This window comes from Natator depressus, chromosome 9 (genome assembly GCF_965152275.1).
Source record: "Natator depressus isolate rNatDep1 chromosome 9, rNatDep2.hap1, whole genome shotgun sequence".
Taxonomy (NCBI): domain Eukaryota; kingdom Metazoa; phylum Chordata; order Testudines; family Cheloniidae; genus Natator; species Natator depressus.
In genome coordinates, this window is record NC_134242.1 from 47,806,314 (window position 1) to 47,826,241 (window position 19,928).

General features: G+C 42.0%; 1 protein-coding gene across 6 annotated transcripts in view; it reads left to right on the forward strand.

The window, feature by feature from the left end:
• Positions 1–19,928, forward strand: part of STAG1 (STAG1 cohesin complex component) — a 363,241-nt gene that overhangs the window by 211,177 nt on the left and 132,136 nt on the right. For all 6 annotated transcript variants that reach the window (XM_074964074.1, XM_074964070.1, XM_074964075.1 and 3 more), the window contains 3 exons: positions 3,708–3,822; positions 8,249–8,366; positions 16,377–16,480. In XM_074964074.1, coding sequence (XP_074820175.1) covers positions 3,708–3,822; positions 8,249–8,366; positions 16,377–16,480 — 337 coding nt within the window. The remainder of the gene's footprint in view (positions 1–3,707; positions 3,823–8,248; positions 8,367–16,376; positions 16,481–19,928) is intronic.

The window sequence follows — 19,928 nt, forward strand, 5'->3', positions numbered from 1 at the left end:
GACTCCCTCTTCCCTGGCCCCTATCTCAAAAGGGCTGAACGCAAGTACTTTGTGCCTACCAAAGGGCATGAGTTCTTATACTCCCACCCAGCCCCCAATTCCCTTGTGGTCGAGGTAGTTAACCACAAGGAGAGGCAAGGACAATCTGGAGCGACCCCCAAAACTAAAGCCTTGAGGAAGCTGGATCTCTTTGGACATAAGGTTTATTTGTCTTCCAGCCGTCAGCTGAGAGTGGCCAACCACCAAGCCCTCCTTGGCCGATATAACTTCAGACGTGGCAAGCCATGGCCAAGTTCGAAGGGTCGCTCCCTGAAGCTTCCAAGAAGGATTTTCAAGTGATCCTTGATGAAGGCATGACTGCGGCCAGGGAGGCCTCCAGGTGGCGTCAGATGCTGCTACTCTGGCTGCCCACGCCATGGCTTCTGCTATCTCCATGCGGGGAGCCTCTTGGCTGCTCCTCTCTGGGTTGTCCACCGAGGCCCAGCAGTCAATGCAGGACTTGCCCTTCAACGGCCAAGCCGTATTTGTGGAGCAAACAAACAGCAAGTTGCATGGCCTCAAGGACTCCTGCACCACCCTGAAAACCCTGGGTCCCTACATCCAGGGGAGCCAGTCTTGGCAGGACCAGCCCCACAAATGAGCCAAGGTCTACAAACACTGCCTGAGCCACCCACATCCACCCTCTGCCCAATCGGGCTTGACCCGTAACAAGCAAGAGGCCAAACGGTCGTTTTGATGGTGCGCCCCAGGGCAACCTACCAGACTATTCCCTGGATCCATTTTTCCCAGTGTTCTCCAACTACCTTTCCTTTTTCCTCCCTGCTTGGACTGCTATAACTTTGGACCGCTGGGTCCTTAGCACAGTGGAGCAGGGTTATACCCTTCAGTTCCTTTCTACCCCCATTCCCACCCACCTTCCAGGTCTCTCTTCAGGGACGTTTCTCACAAGAGTCTCCTCGTGCAGGAGGTAGAGGGGTTACTACAGCTGGGTGCGATCGAAGAAGTTCCTCTCGAGTACAGGTTCTATTCCCGGTACTTTTCAATCCCAAAGGCCAAGGGCGGTCTACAGCCCATCCTGGACCTGAAAGACCTCAACAGGTATATGAAGAAGCTTACATTCCACATCTCCCTGGCTTCTATCATCCTCTCCCTGGATCCGGGGGACTGGTATGTCGCCCTCGACTTGAATGACGCATACTTCCACATAGCAATCTTTCAAGGATACGGATGCTTCCTCCAGTTTACGGTGGGCCCCCACCACTACCAGTTTGTCGTCCTCCTGTTCGGCCTGGCGACAGCACCGAGAATATTTATCAAGTGCATGTCGGTGGTAGTGCTGAACTCAGGTGCCAGGGTATCCAGATCTACATGTACCTCGATGGCTGGCTGGTCAAGGGCAGCTCTAGGTCTCAAGTCCAAAGGTATGTCGTGGTGCTTCAAGCCATGTGCCGCTCCCTGGGCCTCCTGGTAAATGACAGAAAGTCGATGTTAGTGCCGGTGCAGAGGATACAGTTCATTGGAGTGGTCTTGAACTCAACCCGCGCCAGAGCGCTCCTGCTGCTGGAAAAGTTCCAGACATTAACAGACCTCATTGTGGAAGTCTCTGCGTTCCCCCTGACTAAGGCCAGGGTCTGTCTGCATCCGCTGGGTCACATGGCAGTGTGCACTTACGTTGTCCGCCATGCCAGGCTCCAGATGCGGCCCACGCAACAATGGCTGGGGACGGTCTATTCCCAGTCCTGGAACACCCTGGAAAAAATTATCATTCCCCGGGCAATACTTACCTCGCTGTGATGGTGGACCGACAACAGGACAGTCCTAGAGGGGGTTCCGTTCGACAACCCCCCTCACTCCATCGAGTTGATGCTGGATGCCTCGGACCTCAGCTGGGGGGCGCATCTTGGCGACTTCTAGACACAAGGGATGTGGTCCCCGGAGGAGGCGAAGTTGCACATAAACGTCAAAGAGCTCAGAGCAGTTTGGCTGGAATGCGGAGTCTTCCTATCCCACCTGTTGGGCAAGGTGGTGCAAGTCCTGACGGACAATACAGCCTTGATGTTCTACATCAGCAGGAATGGGAGAGCGCGCTTGTTGGCTCTCTGTGAAGAGGCACTCCGTCTGTGGGACTTCTGCATAAGCCATGAAATCCACCTGGAAGCTTCTCACCTTCCTGGCGCTGGTGGATCAGCTCAGCAGGGACTTCTCCACCACGAGTGGTTGCTCCACCCGGAGGTAGCCTGCATGATCTTCCAGAGGTGGGGAACTCCCCAAGTGGACCTGTTCACCACCAGACAGAACAGGAAGTGTCCTTGGTTCTGTTCTTGGCAAGGTCTGAGCAGGGGATCCATCTCTGACACCCTCTTTCTGTCATGGTTGGGGGGACTGATGTACGCGTTCTTGCCGATTCTGCTCATCAGCTAGGCACTGACAATGATCAAGAGAGACAAAGCACAGGTTATCATAACCCTGGCATGGCCTCGCAAACGCTGGTTTGGCACACTCATGAGCCGGGCACAAGGCCCCTCCCTGGCCCGTGCCCAACTGTCTGGACCTGCTGTCACAGGACCACAGTCGGCTATTGCATCCCAATCTCGCGTCCCTGAACCTCTCAGCCTGGATGCTGCGTGACTGAACCCAGAGAAATGGACCTGTTCGGATGCGGTTCAACAGGTCCTCCTAGAGAATAGGAAGCCCTCAACCAGACTGACGTACCTGGCCAAGTGGACGAGGATTTCCCACTGAGCTTCTGAGCATGGCATCTCTCCCTCGCGTTCTTCCGTTCAGTCCATCTTGGACTACCTGCTTCACCTGAGGAACCAAGGTCTGACACACTCCTCCGTTATAGTGCGCCTCAGCCATCTCTGCTTTCCATCCTCCGATCCAGGGCCAGATGGTGTTTTCTCATGACATGGCGGTCAGATTCTTGAGAGGCCTCAAGAGACTCTTCCCGCAGGTGTGGAGCCCTGTCTCACAGTGGGATCTTAGCTTGGTCCTCTCCAGGCTAATGGGCCACCCTTTGAACTGCTGGGCTCCTGCTCCCTTTCCCACCTGTCACAGAAAATCTTTTTCCTGCTGGTGGTGACGTCGGCAAGATGAGTTTCTGAGATTAAAGCCTTGACCTTGACCCGCCGTACACGGTCTTTTACAAGGACAAGGTTCAGTTGCAGCCACACCCAGCCAGTTTGCACAAAACTAAGTAAAAGTGAAGATTAAAAAACATACAAAGGTTGGACTGTAACTCATTTTTATCCTCAATATTTTTATGAAATAAAGGTCAGTGTTGGGGTGGGAGGAAGCCTCCTTTCATAGTTAGCATTTTGTTTAAATACTTGAGTTCAGTTTATGATTACTGAGCCATGGTTAAAGCAGGCTGCAATCCAGTTTAGAGCCTCCTACATACAGTTAGTTCTTATATTGGTAGTGTCACAATAACATTGTTTTTCAGCAAGATAGCTATACCAGCACAAGACTTAAAAACTTTAAAATACCAGCTATAATATAAACATTTTACACTAGTACATTTCATAATTTTTTCATTGTGTGAAGTGTTTCTGGCCCTGTGGTGCTGAACAAATGCAGTTTGTTTGTTTTTTAGGGGAAATGGTTTGGTTTTTTTAATGTATTTTATGAATGAACATGTTAGCCATAATGTTGAGCAAACAAAGCTGTTTAATATAAATATTATAACTCCTGTTACTTATTTCTAGACTGTTTAGCAGGCATGACCCCCAGGCAGAAGAAGCATTAGCGAAGAGGAGAGGACGGAACAGTCCAAATGGAAACCTCATTAGGATGTTGGTTCTTTTCTTTCTTGAAAGTGAGGTAAAAACATCTCTGATACCAATTTTATATATTTAGCAAAACATGAAACTTATTTAAGGTGATTGATCAACTTTTACAAACAGGTTTTAATGCGAGTGACACCATATGCATTGGATCCCCTTCTCCTTGTCTGTAAAGTAAACTCAAACCAATATCCTCCCTAGGATTTGTTTTACTCTTGCCTGTCTTCAGTGTAATCAACTCTGCTGTCCCCACTCTGGCTACTATCGTTCACCAGAATGTATATTTTGGTGGTGCCTATTGCAGGACAAACTAAAAGAATGAGTCTGTGGAATGTGCTTTAAAAAAAGGAAGCAATCATATTTTCTGGGTAACTTTATTTTAACCAATCCCAAAAAGGAACAAAATCTAATTAAAGTCTCACTGCTTGAGTGTCTTCCAGACACCCTTTGGAGGCATTTATTTATTTATTTTATGGTCACACCAAATGTGTGCTAGTCACTTTCCGGACATTAAAGAAGTCTGGTGCCTATTCCAGGGAGCTCACAATCTAAAAACAGATAGACAGACTCGTAGGCAGAAGATACTAACAGGGTAACAAAAACAAGGCAATGTATATACAAGTTAATGCCATTCACTGTAAGCTGCAGAGCAGAAATTGGTCTTAAAGGGGACTTAAATATAAGTAGGGTAGCAGCCTTCTGATGGGTTCAGGAAGGTTGTACAGTGCATAGGAAGTTGCATGATCGAAAGCATGGAGGTGACTGTAAGAAGTTGACAAACAGACGAGCCTGGGAACATTGGTGGAGTGGAGAGATAGAGGCAGCATAAAATTTGAAAAGGGAGGGACAGAAATGTGGAGAGCTTTGAAGGAAGCTTTATTCAATAGTAAGTAGATAGCAAAGGAAGGATTGGAAGAGGGGAATGACATGATCAAATCTGTGGACAAGGAAGGGCAATGTTTGTGTTTGAGAAGCCAGAAAGGAGGGTGTTTCAGTAGCATAGGCAGGATATAATGAGGGCTTGTACAAGAGGTTTGGTTGTGGGAGTGGAAAGAAACAGATGGATCTTAGCAATATTGAGAAGTAAGAAGGGGAAAGATTTGAATATAGTCCAATGGGTACTAACATCTCCCAGAAACTCACAAGTAGCTAGTGGGGATCAAGGAGCCATGAGTGCAACCTTTAGTGAGATACTTAACTTATAACGTGGGCCACTGCTGTCTACACTGGTTTCTGCCACTGGAAGGTTTTGAAGCATAGCCCTATGTCGAGTAGATTGCCATATCTAATCTAGGTTTGTGATGGAGAGAGGTATGTATGTGTCCTCAGCATAAAATGATCACTGAAGCAAGATGAGATCTCCCAGAGACAGGGTTTACAGTGAGAAGAGAAAGGTCTAAGGGCAGAATCTTGGGTGACCTGCACACAGAGCAGAAGGGAGGAGGAGGCTCTGCCAGAAGGACACTAACAGAATGCTCAGAGAAACGTGAATATGTGCCTCAAAGTAATTACAGCAAAAATCATTGCAAAATAAAAACATAAGGAAATGGGTTTATTTGTTTGCTTCTTCCAGGAGAGAGGTCTCTAGAGCCTGATTCTTTCTGTGTCTCTCCCTTGGTCTGTCAAAGGTGCTGTTGTTATACATTCCTCACATTCCATCAGACCTTGCTGGAAGCTAGGTCTACTGTTATGGCAGCCATGATGAGCTTCAGTTCCCAATGTGCTTTGCTCCATTGAAACTCAGAGAGATTACCAAGAGCCAGCCTTGTCCCACCCCACTGAGGAGAGAGGAGAATTCAGCTCATGGAACTCTAGCCTTGGTCCCTAAAGCCAGGTTCAGCAAAATGTGCTTTCTTGTGTAAACCATATAGTTTCCCTGAGACCACTTCTTCTGCCTCAGTGCCAGTGTCTGCCTTTGCTGTCAGAGAGATGTTTCTTAAAGACAACCTAGAATAGTGTGGTGCTAGCTTAGCAGGCTACCCTTCATAAGGATTGTGAAGGACATGGGGCTGGTATGTAATAATTTATGAATACTGTATGTGACCTGGTTATTGGGCTCATAATTGTATAGCTATTTTGGCTCACTGGGAATTTTTACTGTACGCATATGTGTCTTAGTTTAATAGCAGGAGGTTGGGAGATAAGCAGGAAGGCCAGACAATGGCTCCAGCTAAAATACCTCCTGGTAAACACTGCAAGGGCTAAGAGAGAATACCAGAACTATTAACTGTGAAGAACCTAATTCCTTGGCTCCAGCTAAATTACACTGTTTGTTTGCTCTGGCTGGGAGCCAAAAGATCAATAAGACACAAAGACTCTCAGATTAGAATCAATCATAGAATATCAGGGTTGGAAGGAACCTCAGGAGGTCATCTAGTCCAACCCCCTGCTCAAAGCAGGATCAATCCCCAATTTTTGCTCCAGATCCCTAAATGGCCCCTTCAAGGATTGAACTCACAACTCTGGGTTTAGCAGGCCAATGCTCAAACCACTAAGCTATCCCTCCCCCCTTAGAGGTGAGGTAATTATCAGGGAGCTGTTCAGGGGGAACAGGCACACACAGAGACCATCCTTGGGAGTCTGAACAAATTAGGCTTTCCAGGGAGATGGTAAACTTTAGATAAGATATCTGTTTGTGGTGTTGGTTGTAGCTATGTTGGTCCCAGGATCTGAGAGAAACAAGATGGGTGAGGTAATATTTTGGACCAGCTTCTGTTGGTGGAATATATAAGCTGTCAGGCTACACAGAGGTCTTCTTCCTTCCCCAGACCAGAATAAGAGTTCTGTATAGCTCAAAAGCTTGTACCTTCCACCAACAGAAGTTGGTCCAATAAAAGATATTACCTCACCTACCTTGTCTCTTTAGATAAGATAGACATCCATGTAGCCTTTTTATTGTTTTTAACCCCTTTTCTCTTACATTATGCTTTGTGCCTACTGTTGAAATTAAACAGTACTTTGATTTGAAAGGGCTGTCCGATTGCTTGTGTTTACCACTGGTTGCAAACTCCCCAAGGAAAGAACCAAAGATACCCAAACCCAGTCATACCTGTCCATAGGATACTGTAGCCCAGGACCCAGTTTTAGAGTGGGAGAGTACAGGGATTCCACTCCAGGAGAGGTAAAGGCACAAGGTCTGAACACCTATGGAGGTGCACTCGGGAGGGCGGGGGGGTGGGGGCAGAGGTACAGGTAGCCCTGTGACCATGACAAGCATCAAAGAGCTTTTATATCCCATTTCAGTTCCTCTTAGAACAGCCCATCAGTACAGAAGTTTATGAAAGCTGGCACTTACATCAGTCTCTAACACCCAAGGTTTCTTTCTTTGGGGGTCAGCACCATACTTGGTAATTAGTCAAATCAGGATGCTGTGGTTTTACTTGTTGATGGTAGCTCATGATTTTCTTACAAGTCAGTGGAAGTGAATGGCTATTCTTTCCAGAATGATTTTTCTCAGTTTAACTGAATGGTGTTATTATAAAGAAACTTCTGATGGGATTTTCAGAAACACTCAACATTGGCTTAATTCTGCACCCATTTAGGTAAATGAGAGTTTTACCATTACTTTTAATGAGACCCGAGTTAGGCCAATGCTGAGCAGTTTTGAAAGTATTGTCCATTATGTATCCAGATCTCAGAGCTACACTCAATAGGTATTTGGTTCCTGTTCCGTGTGTATGCTGAAAAGTGGATAGGTCTGCACATAAAGTGAAAAATCTTTATAATAATTTCTTGTCCATAAATAATGCCTTTCCTCCTAAAATTTTTAACATTTCTTAGATAAATGTATCCGATCCAGTTGCTGTTGTTGAGCTATGTTATTAAACAGTAATCATTAGTTTCAAACTTTTAGCAGTCTAGTTGTAAAGTGTTATGTTGAAAGAACACTATTGTGTAATTTTTCATTATTACAGTAGATATTGTGATGCTTAAGATGTATACTATATTAAAACTAACATGAAATTCCCTATGCCTATTACATACTGTTAATAAAAGAAAAATAAACACCTCGATAGAATGTGTCTCTTCTTCTCCCCCCATCCCCCACTGTCCACTATTATGACACCTTAACTCTACTGAAAAGTGTGACAAGCATTCTGGTGGGATTGGGGGTTAGACTAGATGACCCTTGCAGTCCCTTTTAACCATATGATTCTATGATTCTTCTCATGTCATGATACAAGCTGTGACCTGGAAGACACCTGCAAGTAAAGTGTCATATAAGAAAAGAGCCCTCATTTCTTTCTCATACTCCACTCACCCTTTCCATAAAATAAAAGTTTCACCATGGTTATGCAGTTACATGGCTTTTTGTTGGAAAGTGGACCTTCCAAAATTAGTTTCAAATTTAGTTTTTCTTCTTAGTGATATAAGAACACTGTCCTCACTCAAACCATTATAATAGTTGATGAAGCCCTGTTTGAACCAGAAAGCTTTATTGACATTTGATTTGTTATTTCTAGTTGCATGAACATGCAGCTTACTTAGTGGATAGTTTGTGGGAGAGCTCTCAAGAACTGCTGAAGGACTGGGAGTGCATGACAGAATTGCTATTGGAAGAACCAGTTCAAGGAGAAGAAGGTATTTGTGTCACTTTGTTAAATACATTAAATTGATGTAATAAAACATGGTTAATTCTTCTTAATAAAAATGCTGTTAATCTTTGGATGATATGAATGTCTGATTCCAATCCTACATTTAGAAGTGATATGCAAAATGGAAATATTATATTTTAATTAATCTGATTTTTGGGAGGGGTTAATGCAGATTTTCAAGTAGAAGGCAGCACATTAAATGGGAACTGCCTTAATTCGTCCTCAAGACACAGTGATCAAAGGGACACTTTTTTTTTTGTTTCCTATTTAATTGAAACAATGGCATTACTAATTGCTCACTAGTTTTCATCTTGCTGTTTTCTTGCCTCCTTATTCTGACATTGTCTACAGTTAGAGGCCAGCACCTTCTTTTCTTATCTGAACAATGATGTGACTAGCATGTTATTGGGCACTTTAAACTGGGTAATTATAATAATAATATGGCTTTGAATAGAGCCAATACTTCAAGTGATAATTATTGAATTTAAGGGTTTATATAAAACATTGCTTTATCAACAACAAGTTTATTGCTAAAAACAACTATGTCTGCAAAAGTGCCAGTTTATTCAGATGTAAAAACTAAATCTAGAACTATTCAAATGTTGAGAAAAGAGGGGGAAATGGAATCTTGCTGCTGAATTCCTTTGCTGAATCTAGTGTAATGAATGAAATAAAAATAGATGCCTGTGTTTGTGCATACCATCATGGGAATATATGTTAACAATAGACTTATCAAGCCTGAAAGACAATACTTTCCAAATACAGTTCTTCTGTATCTCATATTGAATTCCTCTATTGATTTTTCTGACATTGTAATTAGGAAATCTACTATCTGAACAATCTATTAATGAACGTTAACTCATTGCTCTTTGGTTAACAACTAAGAGTCGTTGCTAAGTTCAGTTTCTCTCCTGTGATGAACACTCAGGAGAGGCCATCAAGGAGTATGCTCCCTGATTTTGTGGACCATTTGTGGACCTGCCCCAGTGCAAGCCAAGGGCCAGATGTATCTTATGCCAGCTGAGAATTGATGCAATAGAGCTGTGCTCCACTCCTTTCTGACTCTCTCTGTGCCTGTGCATCCCAGTGCCAGGGTGGAGAGAACAGTTGCTGCAGAAGCTGATTCTATGAGCTTTATGCCAGATGAGAGATCCTCTCTGCTGGGCCAATTCACAACTGGTCTCCTACAAGGAGATTCCAGCTCCATAGCACCAATCAGGTAGTGCAAAGGAACAGGATTGTTGTAGAGATTTTGGCCCAAATTCAAGTTCTTTAACGTTTCTTTGTAAATCATTGCTGTGATTAGGGAATTATGGTGGGTATTATAGTTGAGGCTCATTACTTTTTGAAACTCTCAACCTTGGGAATGAAATTTTCCATGCTTGGCCACTGCCTCAAGGTGAATTATTCAGGAAAATTTGAATGTAAACAGTTCAAGTGTTTTTGAATGAGAGGTAAAAGGAAAATATGTATTCCCCCATCCCCATTTTTGGATCTTTCTTGCAGCTGAGGAGCAGTGCATGGCCTCATTTAAAGAAAGTTGGATTTAGTTTGATTACATGATTATTCAAACATAAATAACTCACTGAACACACACAGTAGATATTTTTCAATTGTTCTTTGAATGGTTGCAGACTTGTATTCCTCTCGGGTGTGTGCTGGCCCAGCAAGCTGAAGCTGGAGAACTTTGCTTAGCAGTTCCCATCAGGGTAGTCCATGCACTCTCTGGCTCTTCATGGCCCCTCCCGAGTTTATTTAAGGGTAGCATTGTCCCAATGCCCCTCTGTTCCTCCTCATGGCTGTGGCTTGAGTCAGAACTTTCAGTGGGGTATGTTACGTTAGGCTTTGGTGTCAGTGATTTTTCTGTGAATGTGTGTCCATAGTTATTTAATTACAGTTAGTAGTAGTAGTACACTTAGTAATTAGTTATGTTAATTATTTAGTTAAATAGTATTTAGCCCAGTGCAATGCCATCGCCAGATTTCAAACACAGTCCATAATGTGGGGTAACTATCCCTAATAGTGATCCTCACACTCGCTGTTTACTGTGTCTCAGAGAAGGGCAAACATAAAGGAAAAGTGTTCCATTTGTAAGTTGTTCAAAAAGAGAATGCACATAGCCAGAGACATACACCAGAAGCAGCACCTTATGGAGCAAACCAAGAGGCCCGTTTTGATGCTGGGAGCCTCCACAGATCACCTAGTCCCTCAGAGAACCTCAGAGCTGGCATAGGTGTTACCCGGGGTTTTCAGAACCCACAGCAGGGGCAACTTAACTATTTCACTCCAGGCAGTGTCAGGAATAAATCAATAGGAACCCAGCAATTCTGTCTGATCAAGGTTAAATACAAGTAAGCATGCTCTTATCTAACATGGCAGTTTATTAGATTTAAGCACACACAGACATAAGCAATAGGTTTAAAACATCCCACATATTTACCTAACATCTGGAATGGTATTGAGTAATTAACAGCAGGATCGCAGTGGCGAGTTACTCACTTGCTGGGGAGAAAGGGTGTCAGGAAAAATGTCTCTCAAGATGGCTTCAGAGGACTGATCCAAAGTACACTCTATTATCTAGACTTTTATAACTAACTTCTACAAAACACATAGGTCATAATGACCCCTACTAAATTATCAGTTTTCCTGCTTTCAATAAACTTTTAATATCAGAGGCGTCTAGATTCAACATTTTCCAACCACCAAGATTTTCGGTCTCCGTTGTTTACTTGTCTGTCCCCTGCCCCCATTCTGATTAGCAGAAACTGCCAGCTAGATATGATCTTGTATCTAAAAGCCCACTTCAAATTAACCCTTAACTATGTGGTGTTCTATTTCATTAATTCATGGTGGCTGAATGCACATAATATGGTTGAAATTGGCTTGATCACATTCTGGGGTCTACACACCCCTCAAATCCAGGGCAACACAGACTGCTGTTGCCCAGCCATACTCTGACTCTTCTCTGAGGAGAAGAGATCATTCTTCCTCTGGTCCTTTGAGGAAGAGGACTTACAAGACTGACCTGAGCCATTCCAAAACATGGAGAGATTCCTCCTCTTCTAAGAAAAGTGCAGGCCATAATCAGGATTGCTTGGGTATACAGGATAGAGCAGGGCTGTCTGCCTGCTTTCTTGTATTGAGACAAGATCAATTCAGCAGCACACAGTCAACTCTAGTACCATTTGCAGGTCATCCCTCAAGTTCCGTACCAAAAAACATCAGTCTCAGTATCAACCATATTGACCCCACAGGCTTATCAGGAAGCATCAGACTTGCTTTACCTCTTTGTTAATTCAGGAGTGTTCAGCTGTGGTGGTTTCTTCTGCACCTTGGGCAAGCAGCCAATTTGATTCTCCTTTCGAGGGCAGCATACTGCTTGCCAACTTCCTGATTATATCCCATCCATTTGGGAACAGGCTATCCTGCTTCTACAGGTCTTGGGAAACAGTAACTATGTACAAATGGATATTAAGCATTGTGGGATAGGGATATGCCATCCAATTCCTGTCCATCCACCTTTTTTCACCTCCTGCCTCATCCCTTTTCAGGGAACCCTGTCATGAGTCTCTGCTTCTTCAGCAGATTCAGACTCTGCTTGCTTTAGGAGTTATAGAAGAAGTTTCCCTTCAGCATCGAGGAAAGGGATTTTACTTACATTATTTCCTGATCTGCAAGTCCAAGGGAGGGGTGAAATCTATTCTAACCTCCAAGGTCTCAACAAGTACTTCAAGTATATGGGATTATGTATGGTAACCTTGCTATAATTATCTCCATATTAGATTAAAACAACTGGTTTTCTGTCCTCCATCTTCAGGATGCCTATTTCCATGTGGTGATTTTTCCCATCCCACAGAAATTTTCTGAGATTTGTACTGGCAGGTCAGCATTATCAATACACATTACTCCCCTTTGGCCTATCCTCAGCCCCGTGTGTATTTACCAATGCATACCTGTAGGGGCAGCCTATGTAACATTAAGAGGTGCAATCCAGACCAGTGAGAGATTGTGTCACTTCTTGTCCTGTAATCCTGAGTGCCCTAAAATGCACTGATTATGGAGATCCCTGTCTGGACATTCCCAGTCACCATACAAGCATGCACTAAGTATCTTTGTTTTAAGCATCCCTGGTTCAGCATCTCTGACTTCAGCAGCCTGCTTGTTACATCATAGCCAGACACTGAACTCCGTCAGCCTTGGTTACTACTAGCCGAGTGACCCCCAACACACACCCCAATCCAGATTTCCCCAAAACCATCTGCCCTGAAATGTCCAGCCTTCTACTGGAACTTTTAGGGAAGTAAAAGTTACCCCATTAAAGAGACAAAAACACAGCAGTTTGTTAACTCCAGTTAAAGCAACAATCACTTCAGTTCAAACAAACACTGGCTTGGTTTAGATTAAATGTAACATGTTTGTTGGCAAAAAGAGATAAGATTGTAAGTGAATTCAAGTGTAAGGGAGAAAGTCAAAAATGGTTACAAGCAAATAAAAGTGAAAAATGCTTTCTAATGACTTCAATCTTGGTTCAAGGTAACATTCTTACTACACTTCCTTCCAGTAAAATGGCTGACCACACCCTGGGTCAGAATCACAGTGGTCCATACTGATCTTAAGTCTACAAAATGTTTAAGAAATTGCCAGAAAATAGACATTATTTTCTGCCAGTGAAAATGATGGAGAAAAAAGGGTAGCGGAGAATATCATTAACCTCCAGACTTGCTGAGGCTGCTTTTCAAAAGTGAAGGGAAAATCCTACATCAAGTAAAATTGTTCATCCTTGTACATTCCCCATCAAAATATCCACATGGCTTGGTGGAAATATGCAGGGTCAGTTTTCCAGGTGGGGTAGCTGAGGAACAGAGCTAATGACTTGCCAGAGATTATAATTAGTAAATTTGTGGCAAATCTGGCACAAGACACCCTGGTCATTGAGGTGGCAAGATCCATAGAGTTTATACACTAGAGCACAATGACTCTTAGAAATTTGTTCAAAGCTCTGCCCTTGGTTAGTAAAATGTATGTAATAATTCATAACCTCATTTGTAAATTGATTTGATGGCTGCAGGTGAAGAAGCACTAGGTGAGTCCAAAATACGGGCATAAAAATCAATGGAGTAATTTGGTGTAGAGTAATTCACTCCCTTTCAACCTAATTTTTCACTGCCATGCACCTTTTGTGGACATTTACATCTGTTTAAAATGAATAAAAGGTGGGTGAAATATGCAAAGCAGTAGAGAATGCGGCCCAATATTTTCAGTGACATAATTTAATAGGCTAACTACAATGCTGTGGCCTGGTGGGTTTATCAAAGACTTTGGAAGCAGGAGACCTGGCTTCTAGTTTTGGATTTGATGCTTAATTTGCTATGGCTATTTAGAGAGTAGGTGAAAATAGACTTTGCTGTTCACACTTTCATATCTAAGTGACATATGTGAGGAAAGAACAAGAATATCTTGTCAGATGCGCACTGAAAAAGTAAGTGCTTAGCAGGAATCATTGTTAGCTTCACCATTTACATTTTTAATTTAAGTTGTTTATATTTTTAAACTACCTTCATTTATCTGAAGAAACCAAAATATAAAACATTATATAAACTTGGGAAATTCCAAAACCAAAAAATTTTGTTTCAAAAGTCAGTTATGATTTTTAGGTATAGTTATCTATCACATTATTTATAAAATCCAAGCTCTTAAAATCTAATCCTGGTAAACATGATGAGCAAGAAATGTAGAAGTGCTTAAATGACTTAGGCAGACTCGCCCTGTGTCCCACCCTCCCAATTCTTAAGTCATTTAGGTGCCTTTTTAAAATCCCACTCAGTATTTACAAACATCATCATCATTTTAATGTAAAATACATAAAAACTAAAAGAAAAAAAACACATTGATGACTGCATTATTATAAATTTGAAATAAATAATAATATTGATCACTGTTGTAATAGCTTTTTCTAAAAGGGATAAACCAAGGCGCAGTAAAGTTAAGCGACTTGCCTAAAGTTACCCAATTCAATGGCAAAGTCAGGAATAGAAGTTGGGAGTTGTTGCTCTGAGTACACTGCTGTTATCACTAGACTACACAAAGGCCCCATCCAGGCAGACACCTGTTCCGGTGCAGAGCTCCAATGGCTTTAGTATTTCAAAGGCTACCGTGTTGTTATTTAAAAGAGTAAAGGTGATGAACAGGTCTGTTACCCTGACATTGATCACAGAAATATGGTACAGCTGCTCTAAATTTCATCCAGGAAGGAAGGAACAGATGATCATAAATCCATGTTGAATGGTATTAATTTTATTGAAAATGGATCTTGTTAAACAAACTTGATATCACTGTTTGATGAGACTGCAAGCTTTCTTGGTAAAGGTGTTGGACTATGTTGTACTTGTAAGCAATTTCACTTAGTACTGCAAGACATGCTAATTTTAAAAAACTAGCATTATGCAAAATTAGTGTAGTACATATTAAATTGATTAGAGGCTGGCTAACTGATAGATCATAAAATGTAATTGTTAGTGGTGAATTGTTATTGAATGTGTGTGTTTCTAGTGGGTTCGCACAAGGATTAGTCATTGGCCTAGTGCTATTTAATATTTTTATCAATGATCAGGAAGAAAGTATTAAATGATTCTTGCTAAAGTTTGCAAATGACAAAAATTGGTCAGGGGATGAATATGAGGAGGACAGGTCATTGTTACAGAGTAATCTGGGTAAATTGATAAGCTGGGCACAATTAAACAACAGTCATTTCAATACAACCGAATGCAAGGCCATATGTATGTAGGAACAAAGAATGCAGGCCATACTTACAAGGTAGGGAACAATATCCTGAAAAAACGGTGACTCTGAAAAGGACTTAGTGGTGATAGTGGCTAATGAAGTGAACCTGAGCTCTCAGAGCAATGCTGTGGTTAAGGAGGCTAATGCAATCCTTGGACATATAAACAGAAATTTCAAGCAGGAGTAGGAAGATGATTTTATGTATGTGGGACTCATGATTTCTAGCATCCACACTTTTTAAAAGGATGTTGAAAAATTGGAGAGGATTCAGAAAAGGGCCACAAAAATTATTTGAAGGCTGGAAAACCTGCCATAGGGTGAGAGACTTAAGGATCTCAATCTATTTTGCTTGTAAAAGAGACAGTTAAGGGGTGACTTGATTACAATCTATAAGTGCCTACATGAGGAGAAGATCTCTGATGGTAGAGGGTCTTCTAATCTTGCAGAAAAACACAAATCAGGGTACAATGGGTGGATGGTGAAGTTAGATAAAGTCCAACTGGAAATAATTTATGAATTTTACAGTGAGTTTAATTAACTACTGGAACAATCAATTAAGGGAGTGTGATGGATTCTCCATCACTTGAATTATTTTAATCAAAGCCAGTTGCTTCTTTAAAAGATTTCTAGCTCAACCAGAATGTATGGGCTTAATAGAGGAATCACTGGATAGAACTCTGTAGCCTATGTTCTGGAGGAGTTCAGAGTAAAGGATCATAATGGTCCCTTCTGGCCTTCAAATCTGTTAAACCAGGAATTTCTAATAATGGTGAAATAGATTATTTTGAAAAGCTTATATAATGGTACTGAATAGATTGTATTCTAAACTAACATTTAGCCTCAGGGTAGAATTTGCAGAAGTACCTAAGTCCCATTTTCAACATTGACCTTAGGTCCAGATGTTCAAAGGTATTTAGGTGCCTAATTAGAATTTCACAAGCACCTAGGCACCTAACTCCTAATTAAATCAATGGGTGCTTGTTAAAAATCTCATTAGGCATCTCTCTGCATCTTTAGGATCCTAAATGCCTTTGAAAACCAGGCCCTAGATCACTTTTTGAAAATGGGATTATGGCTTCTAAATCACTTATGTACTCTTGAAAGTTTTACCATTGACTAGTTTTCTACATTTTATGCACGCATTCAATAAAATCACCATGTACATGATTACCTTAATACAGATGATCAAATCTACTTTCCTTTTCTTTCTCCACAGCAATGTCTGACCGACAAGAGAGTGCTCTGATTGAGTTGATGGTGTGTACAATTCGACAAGCTGCTGAAGCACATCCGCCAGTGGGCAGGGGGACTGGCAAGAGAGTGAGTTTTATTGAAATAGATGGTTCAGACCTTTGTATTACTGTGAAATGTTTATGTTATAGGTATTAGATATATTGTAATACTTTTGTCTGTCGGGTTCAGTGTGTGGATGGTTGGGTGATGTTGGTGCCTGTGACATATAGGAGGTCAGACTGGATGACGTGGTGGTCCCTTCTGGCCTTATACTCAATGAGTCTATGATATTATATTGATGTACTGTAGAACCATAGTGACAGATTGTTACAATTGACAAAAAATTTTATGGGACTTTTGTAACCATCTAATTGTGTTCTGACTTGAATTTTTTTTGGAGAAAAGTAATGGAAATGATAAATCTGAATATGTTTGAATTTTTTAAAGTTCTTTTGCATTCCTAAGTAATTAGGTAGTTGTAAAATTATATCTTGAGAAAAATCACTTTCTTCAGATTTTTAGACAAGGCATCTCATTTTTTTTAATGCTTTTGTTGAAAAATGACAGACAATACATTTTATTAAAATCATAGAAAAATAATTCTTTATTCTCTGATTTAAAAATAACCCAGACAAAATTATTAACTGCTTGACTTAGGTAAGTATTGTCAAATCGGTTTGCAGCAGTATAGCAAATATGACAAAGGGTTCATAAATGTTAATTATGTCAATATTCCTCAGCTTCACAGAATAAGATTCAACTAGGGGTCACCAAATGAAATTAATAGGCAGCAGGTTTAAAACATACTAAAGGAAGTATTTCTTCATACAAAGTACAGTCAACCTGTGGAACTCTTTGCCAGAGGATGTTGTGAAGGCCAAAACTATAACAGGTAAAAGAACTAGATAAATTCATGGAGGATAGGTCCATCAATGGCTATTGGCCAGGATGGGCAGGGATGGTGTCCCTAGCCTCTGTTTGCCAGAAGCTGGGAATGAGTGACAGGGAAAGGATCACTTGATGGTTACCTGTTGTGTTCATTCCCTCTGGGGCACCTGGCATTGGCCACTGTGAGAATACAGGATTCTGGGCCAGATGGACCTTTGGTCTGACCCAGTATGGCTGTTCTTATCGCTGTAGACTGTTGTTGAAATAGATCTTACAGTTCCGTCAAATACTGCAACAAAATTTAAGCACAGTAAAGGTTTCCTAAGGTGATTTCCATCTGCCATAATTGAGTTAGAGAGGAATTTCCCTATTTCACATGGTTTCCATTTCCATTTGATTTTTTTAAAGAAACTGTTTCTGTCTTCTCACAGAATTGATACAAATTGCTCACTTAGAAAGGAGCATGCAGACTTTCCATTCCCCTAGCAAATCAACTGTGTTCATCCATAGATACTAGTTACAGCCAGTTAACCTTACTTAACTCTGCTCCGGGTTGAAAAGACGAACCCCATCCCTCAACAAGACTCAGTACAAATAACAAGAAAATTAACGCTACCAAAGACTGCTCACCTACCTATGGTACTGAGGGAATCCTATAACAAGTGCTTGGTGCCAGCTGCAACAGTACTGAAGCCATCCTCCATAGGTTCCCACTCAGCCCAATCTTTGATACAATCAGTATCTCAAGAGTTTACGTACCCTAAGGATCTGATAATACTTTCTGAGCCAGAGTCTCCTCTGTTAACAAGTGCTGGGGATTAGTCAGTTGTCAAGACACTCTCGGTCACCGATCCCTCTATCATCTAGAACACCACATTGCCCTCATCTGCTCTGCAAGCTCAACAGCTATGAGTATGTGGAAGAGAACTCATCAGACTCTCAAATTTCAGGGCAGGTTTCTAGGACACATTGTTTTCCCTCCTACACTGACGGATTATAGGAGAATAGACCTAAATGACACCCACATGGCAGGAACACAGATGGCTGCCACAACCTATGCCATTTGGGCCTCCTCAGTGGCCTTACTAAGATCTGTGGGTGTTCTATCACCAACAGTTTACATTGAGGTCCTCGCACTACCGGAGGGAACAGAGAAGAGTTCATTCTCCTCTCCCCCCTTTACCATCATCTAGGCCAGAGAGATCTTTAAGGAGCAAGAGGCAAGGGTCGATGAGGAGGTGACTCCTCTTTCTAATATATCGTACTTATGTCCTAATTAAGCTGTCATGTCTTCATCACCTTCTATGGCGGGTGACTTTGGGCAGTTTCATGCACTGATGAAGCAGATTGCTTGACATTCTGCAGATTCCCTTAGAGGAGATTCAGGAGTCTCACCATAAACTCTCGTATGTTACAAACTTCAGAAGAGCATCTTGGCTACGGATGTTGGGCTTTACAAGAGAGGTGCAGAGTACTGTCAAAAACCTCACTTTTGATGTTCCAAGCTCTTTGGGGACCTGATGGATATATCTCTCCACACTTTAAAGGACTCGAGCTAAACTGCAACCCCTAGAGATTTACACTCCAGTAAATAAAAGGATATTTATTAGGTCTCAGATGACACAAAGAGCATGCCCATCCGTATTCAACGTATCGTAGACCTTCTGAACCTCTGTCCAAGAGACCAAGATACACAAAAAAGAAACTGCCTTTGGCTACAGCTACATCATCTTAGCCATCCATGTCCTCCAAGTGACAGTTTTGATGGCTTGGTCAAGAGTCTCAACCGTCCAACTGACAAAGTCTTACAGCTGCACCATCTTACACCCTTCCTTCCTTTTGGATGCCCCCTCTCCCATTTTCAGGATGCATGGGAACATATAACATCAAACAAATGTGTTTTGGAAACCATAACAGCTGATTACACTATCCATTTCAAATCTATCCCTCCTACCCATTCCCCATCCCCATCCCTCTTCAAGGACTCCTCTCATGATCAGTTGCTAGAGCAAGAGGTGACCTGTCTTCTGCATTTAGAAACTATAGAACCAGTTCCTATGCAACATAGGGGATTCTATTCAAAGTACTTCCTGATTCCCAAAAAGAATGGAGGGGGGTGAAGGCTAATTTTAGACCTTAGGTCTCTAAATAAATGTGTAAAGCAACAAAAATTCAGGATGGTGACACTTGCAGAAATAATTCCTTTGTTAGAAGTAAGAGATTGGTTTGCAACTCTCAACCTAGAAGACTCATTTTAATGTCTCTATTTACCCTTCACTACAAGAGATTTCTTTGTTTTCTAATAAACAATGAGCTCTACAAATACAAGGTGCTCCCTTTTGTTCTATCTTCAGCATCAAGGATATTTTCAAACATTCTGGCAGTAGTTGCTGTTTACCTACGTCGTTTGGGTATAATCATTTTCCCACACATAGACAATTGGTTGATCAGGGACAGAGCATGTCAGGAAGCGCTGACGTCAGTAAAGATCACTTGTTCCCTGTTTCACAGCTTGGGCCTTCAAATTAACCTTATAATCCTTTTTGACCCCTCTACAGCGTTTAGATTTCATAGGAGTTTCCCTGGATGCACTGACAGGCAGAGCATAGCTACCATCCAACAGATTTCATGCATGAGCAAATCTCAT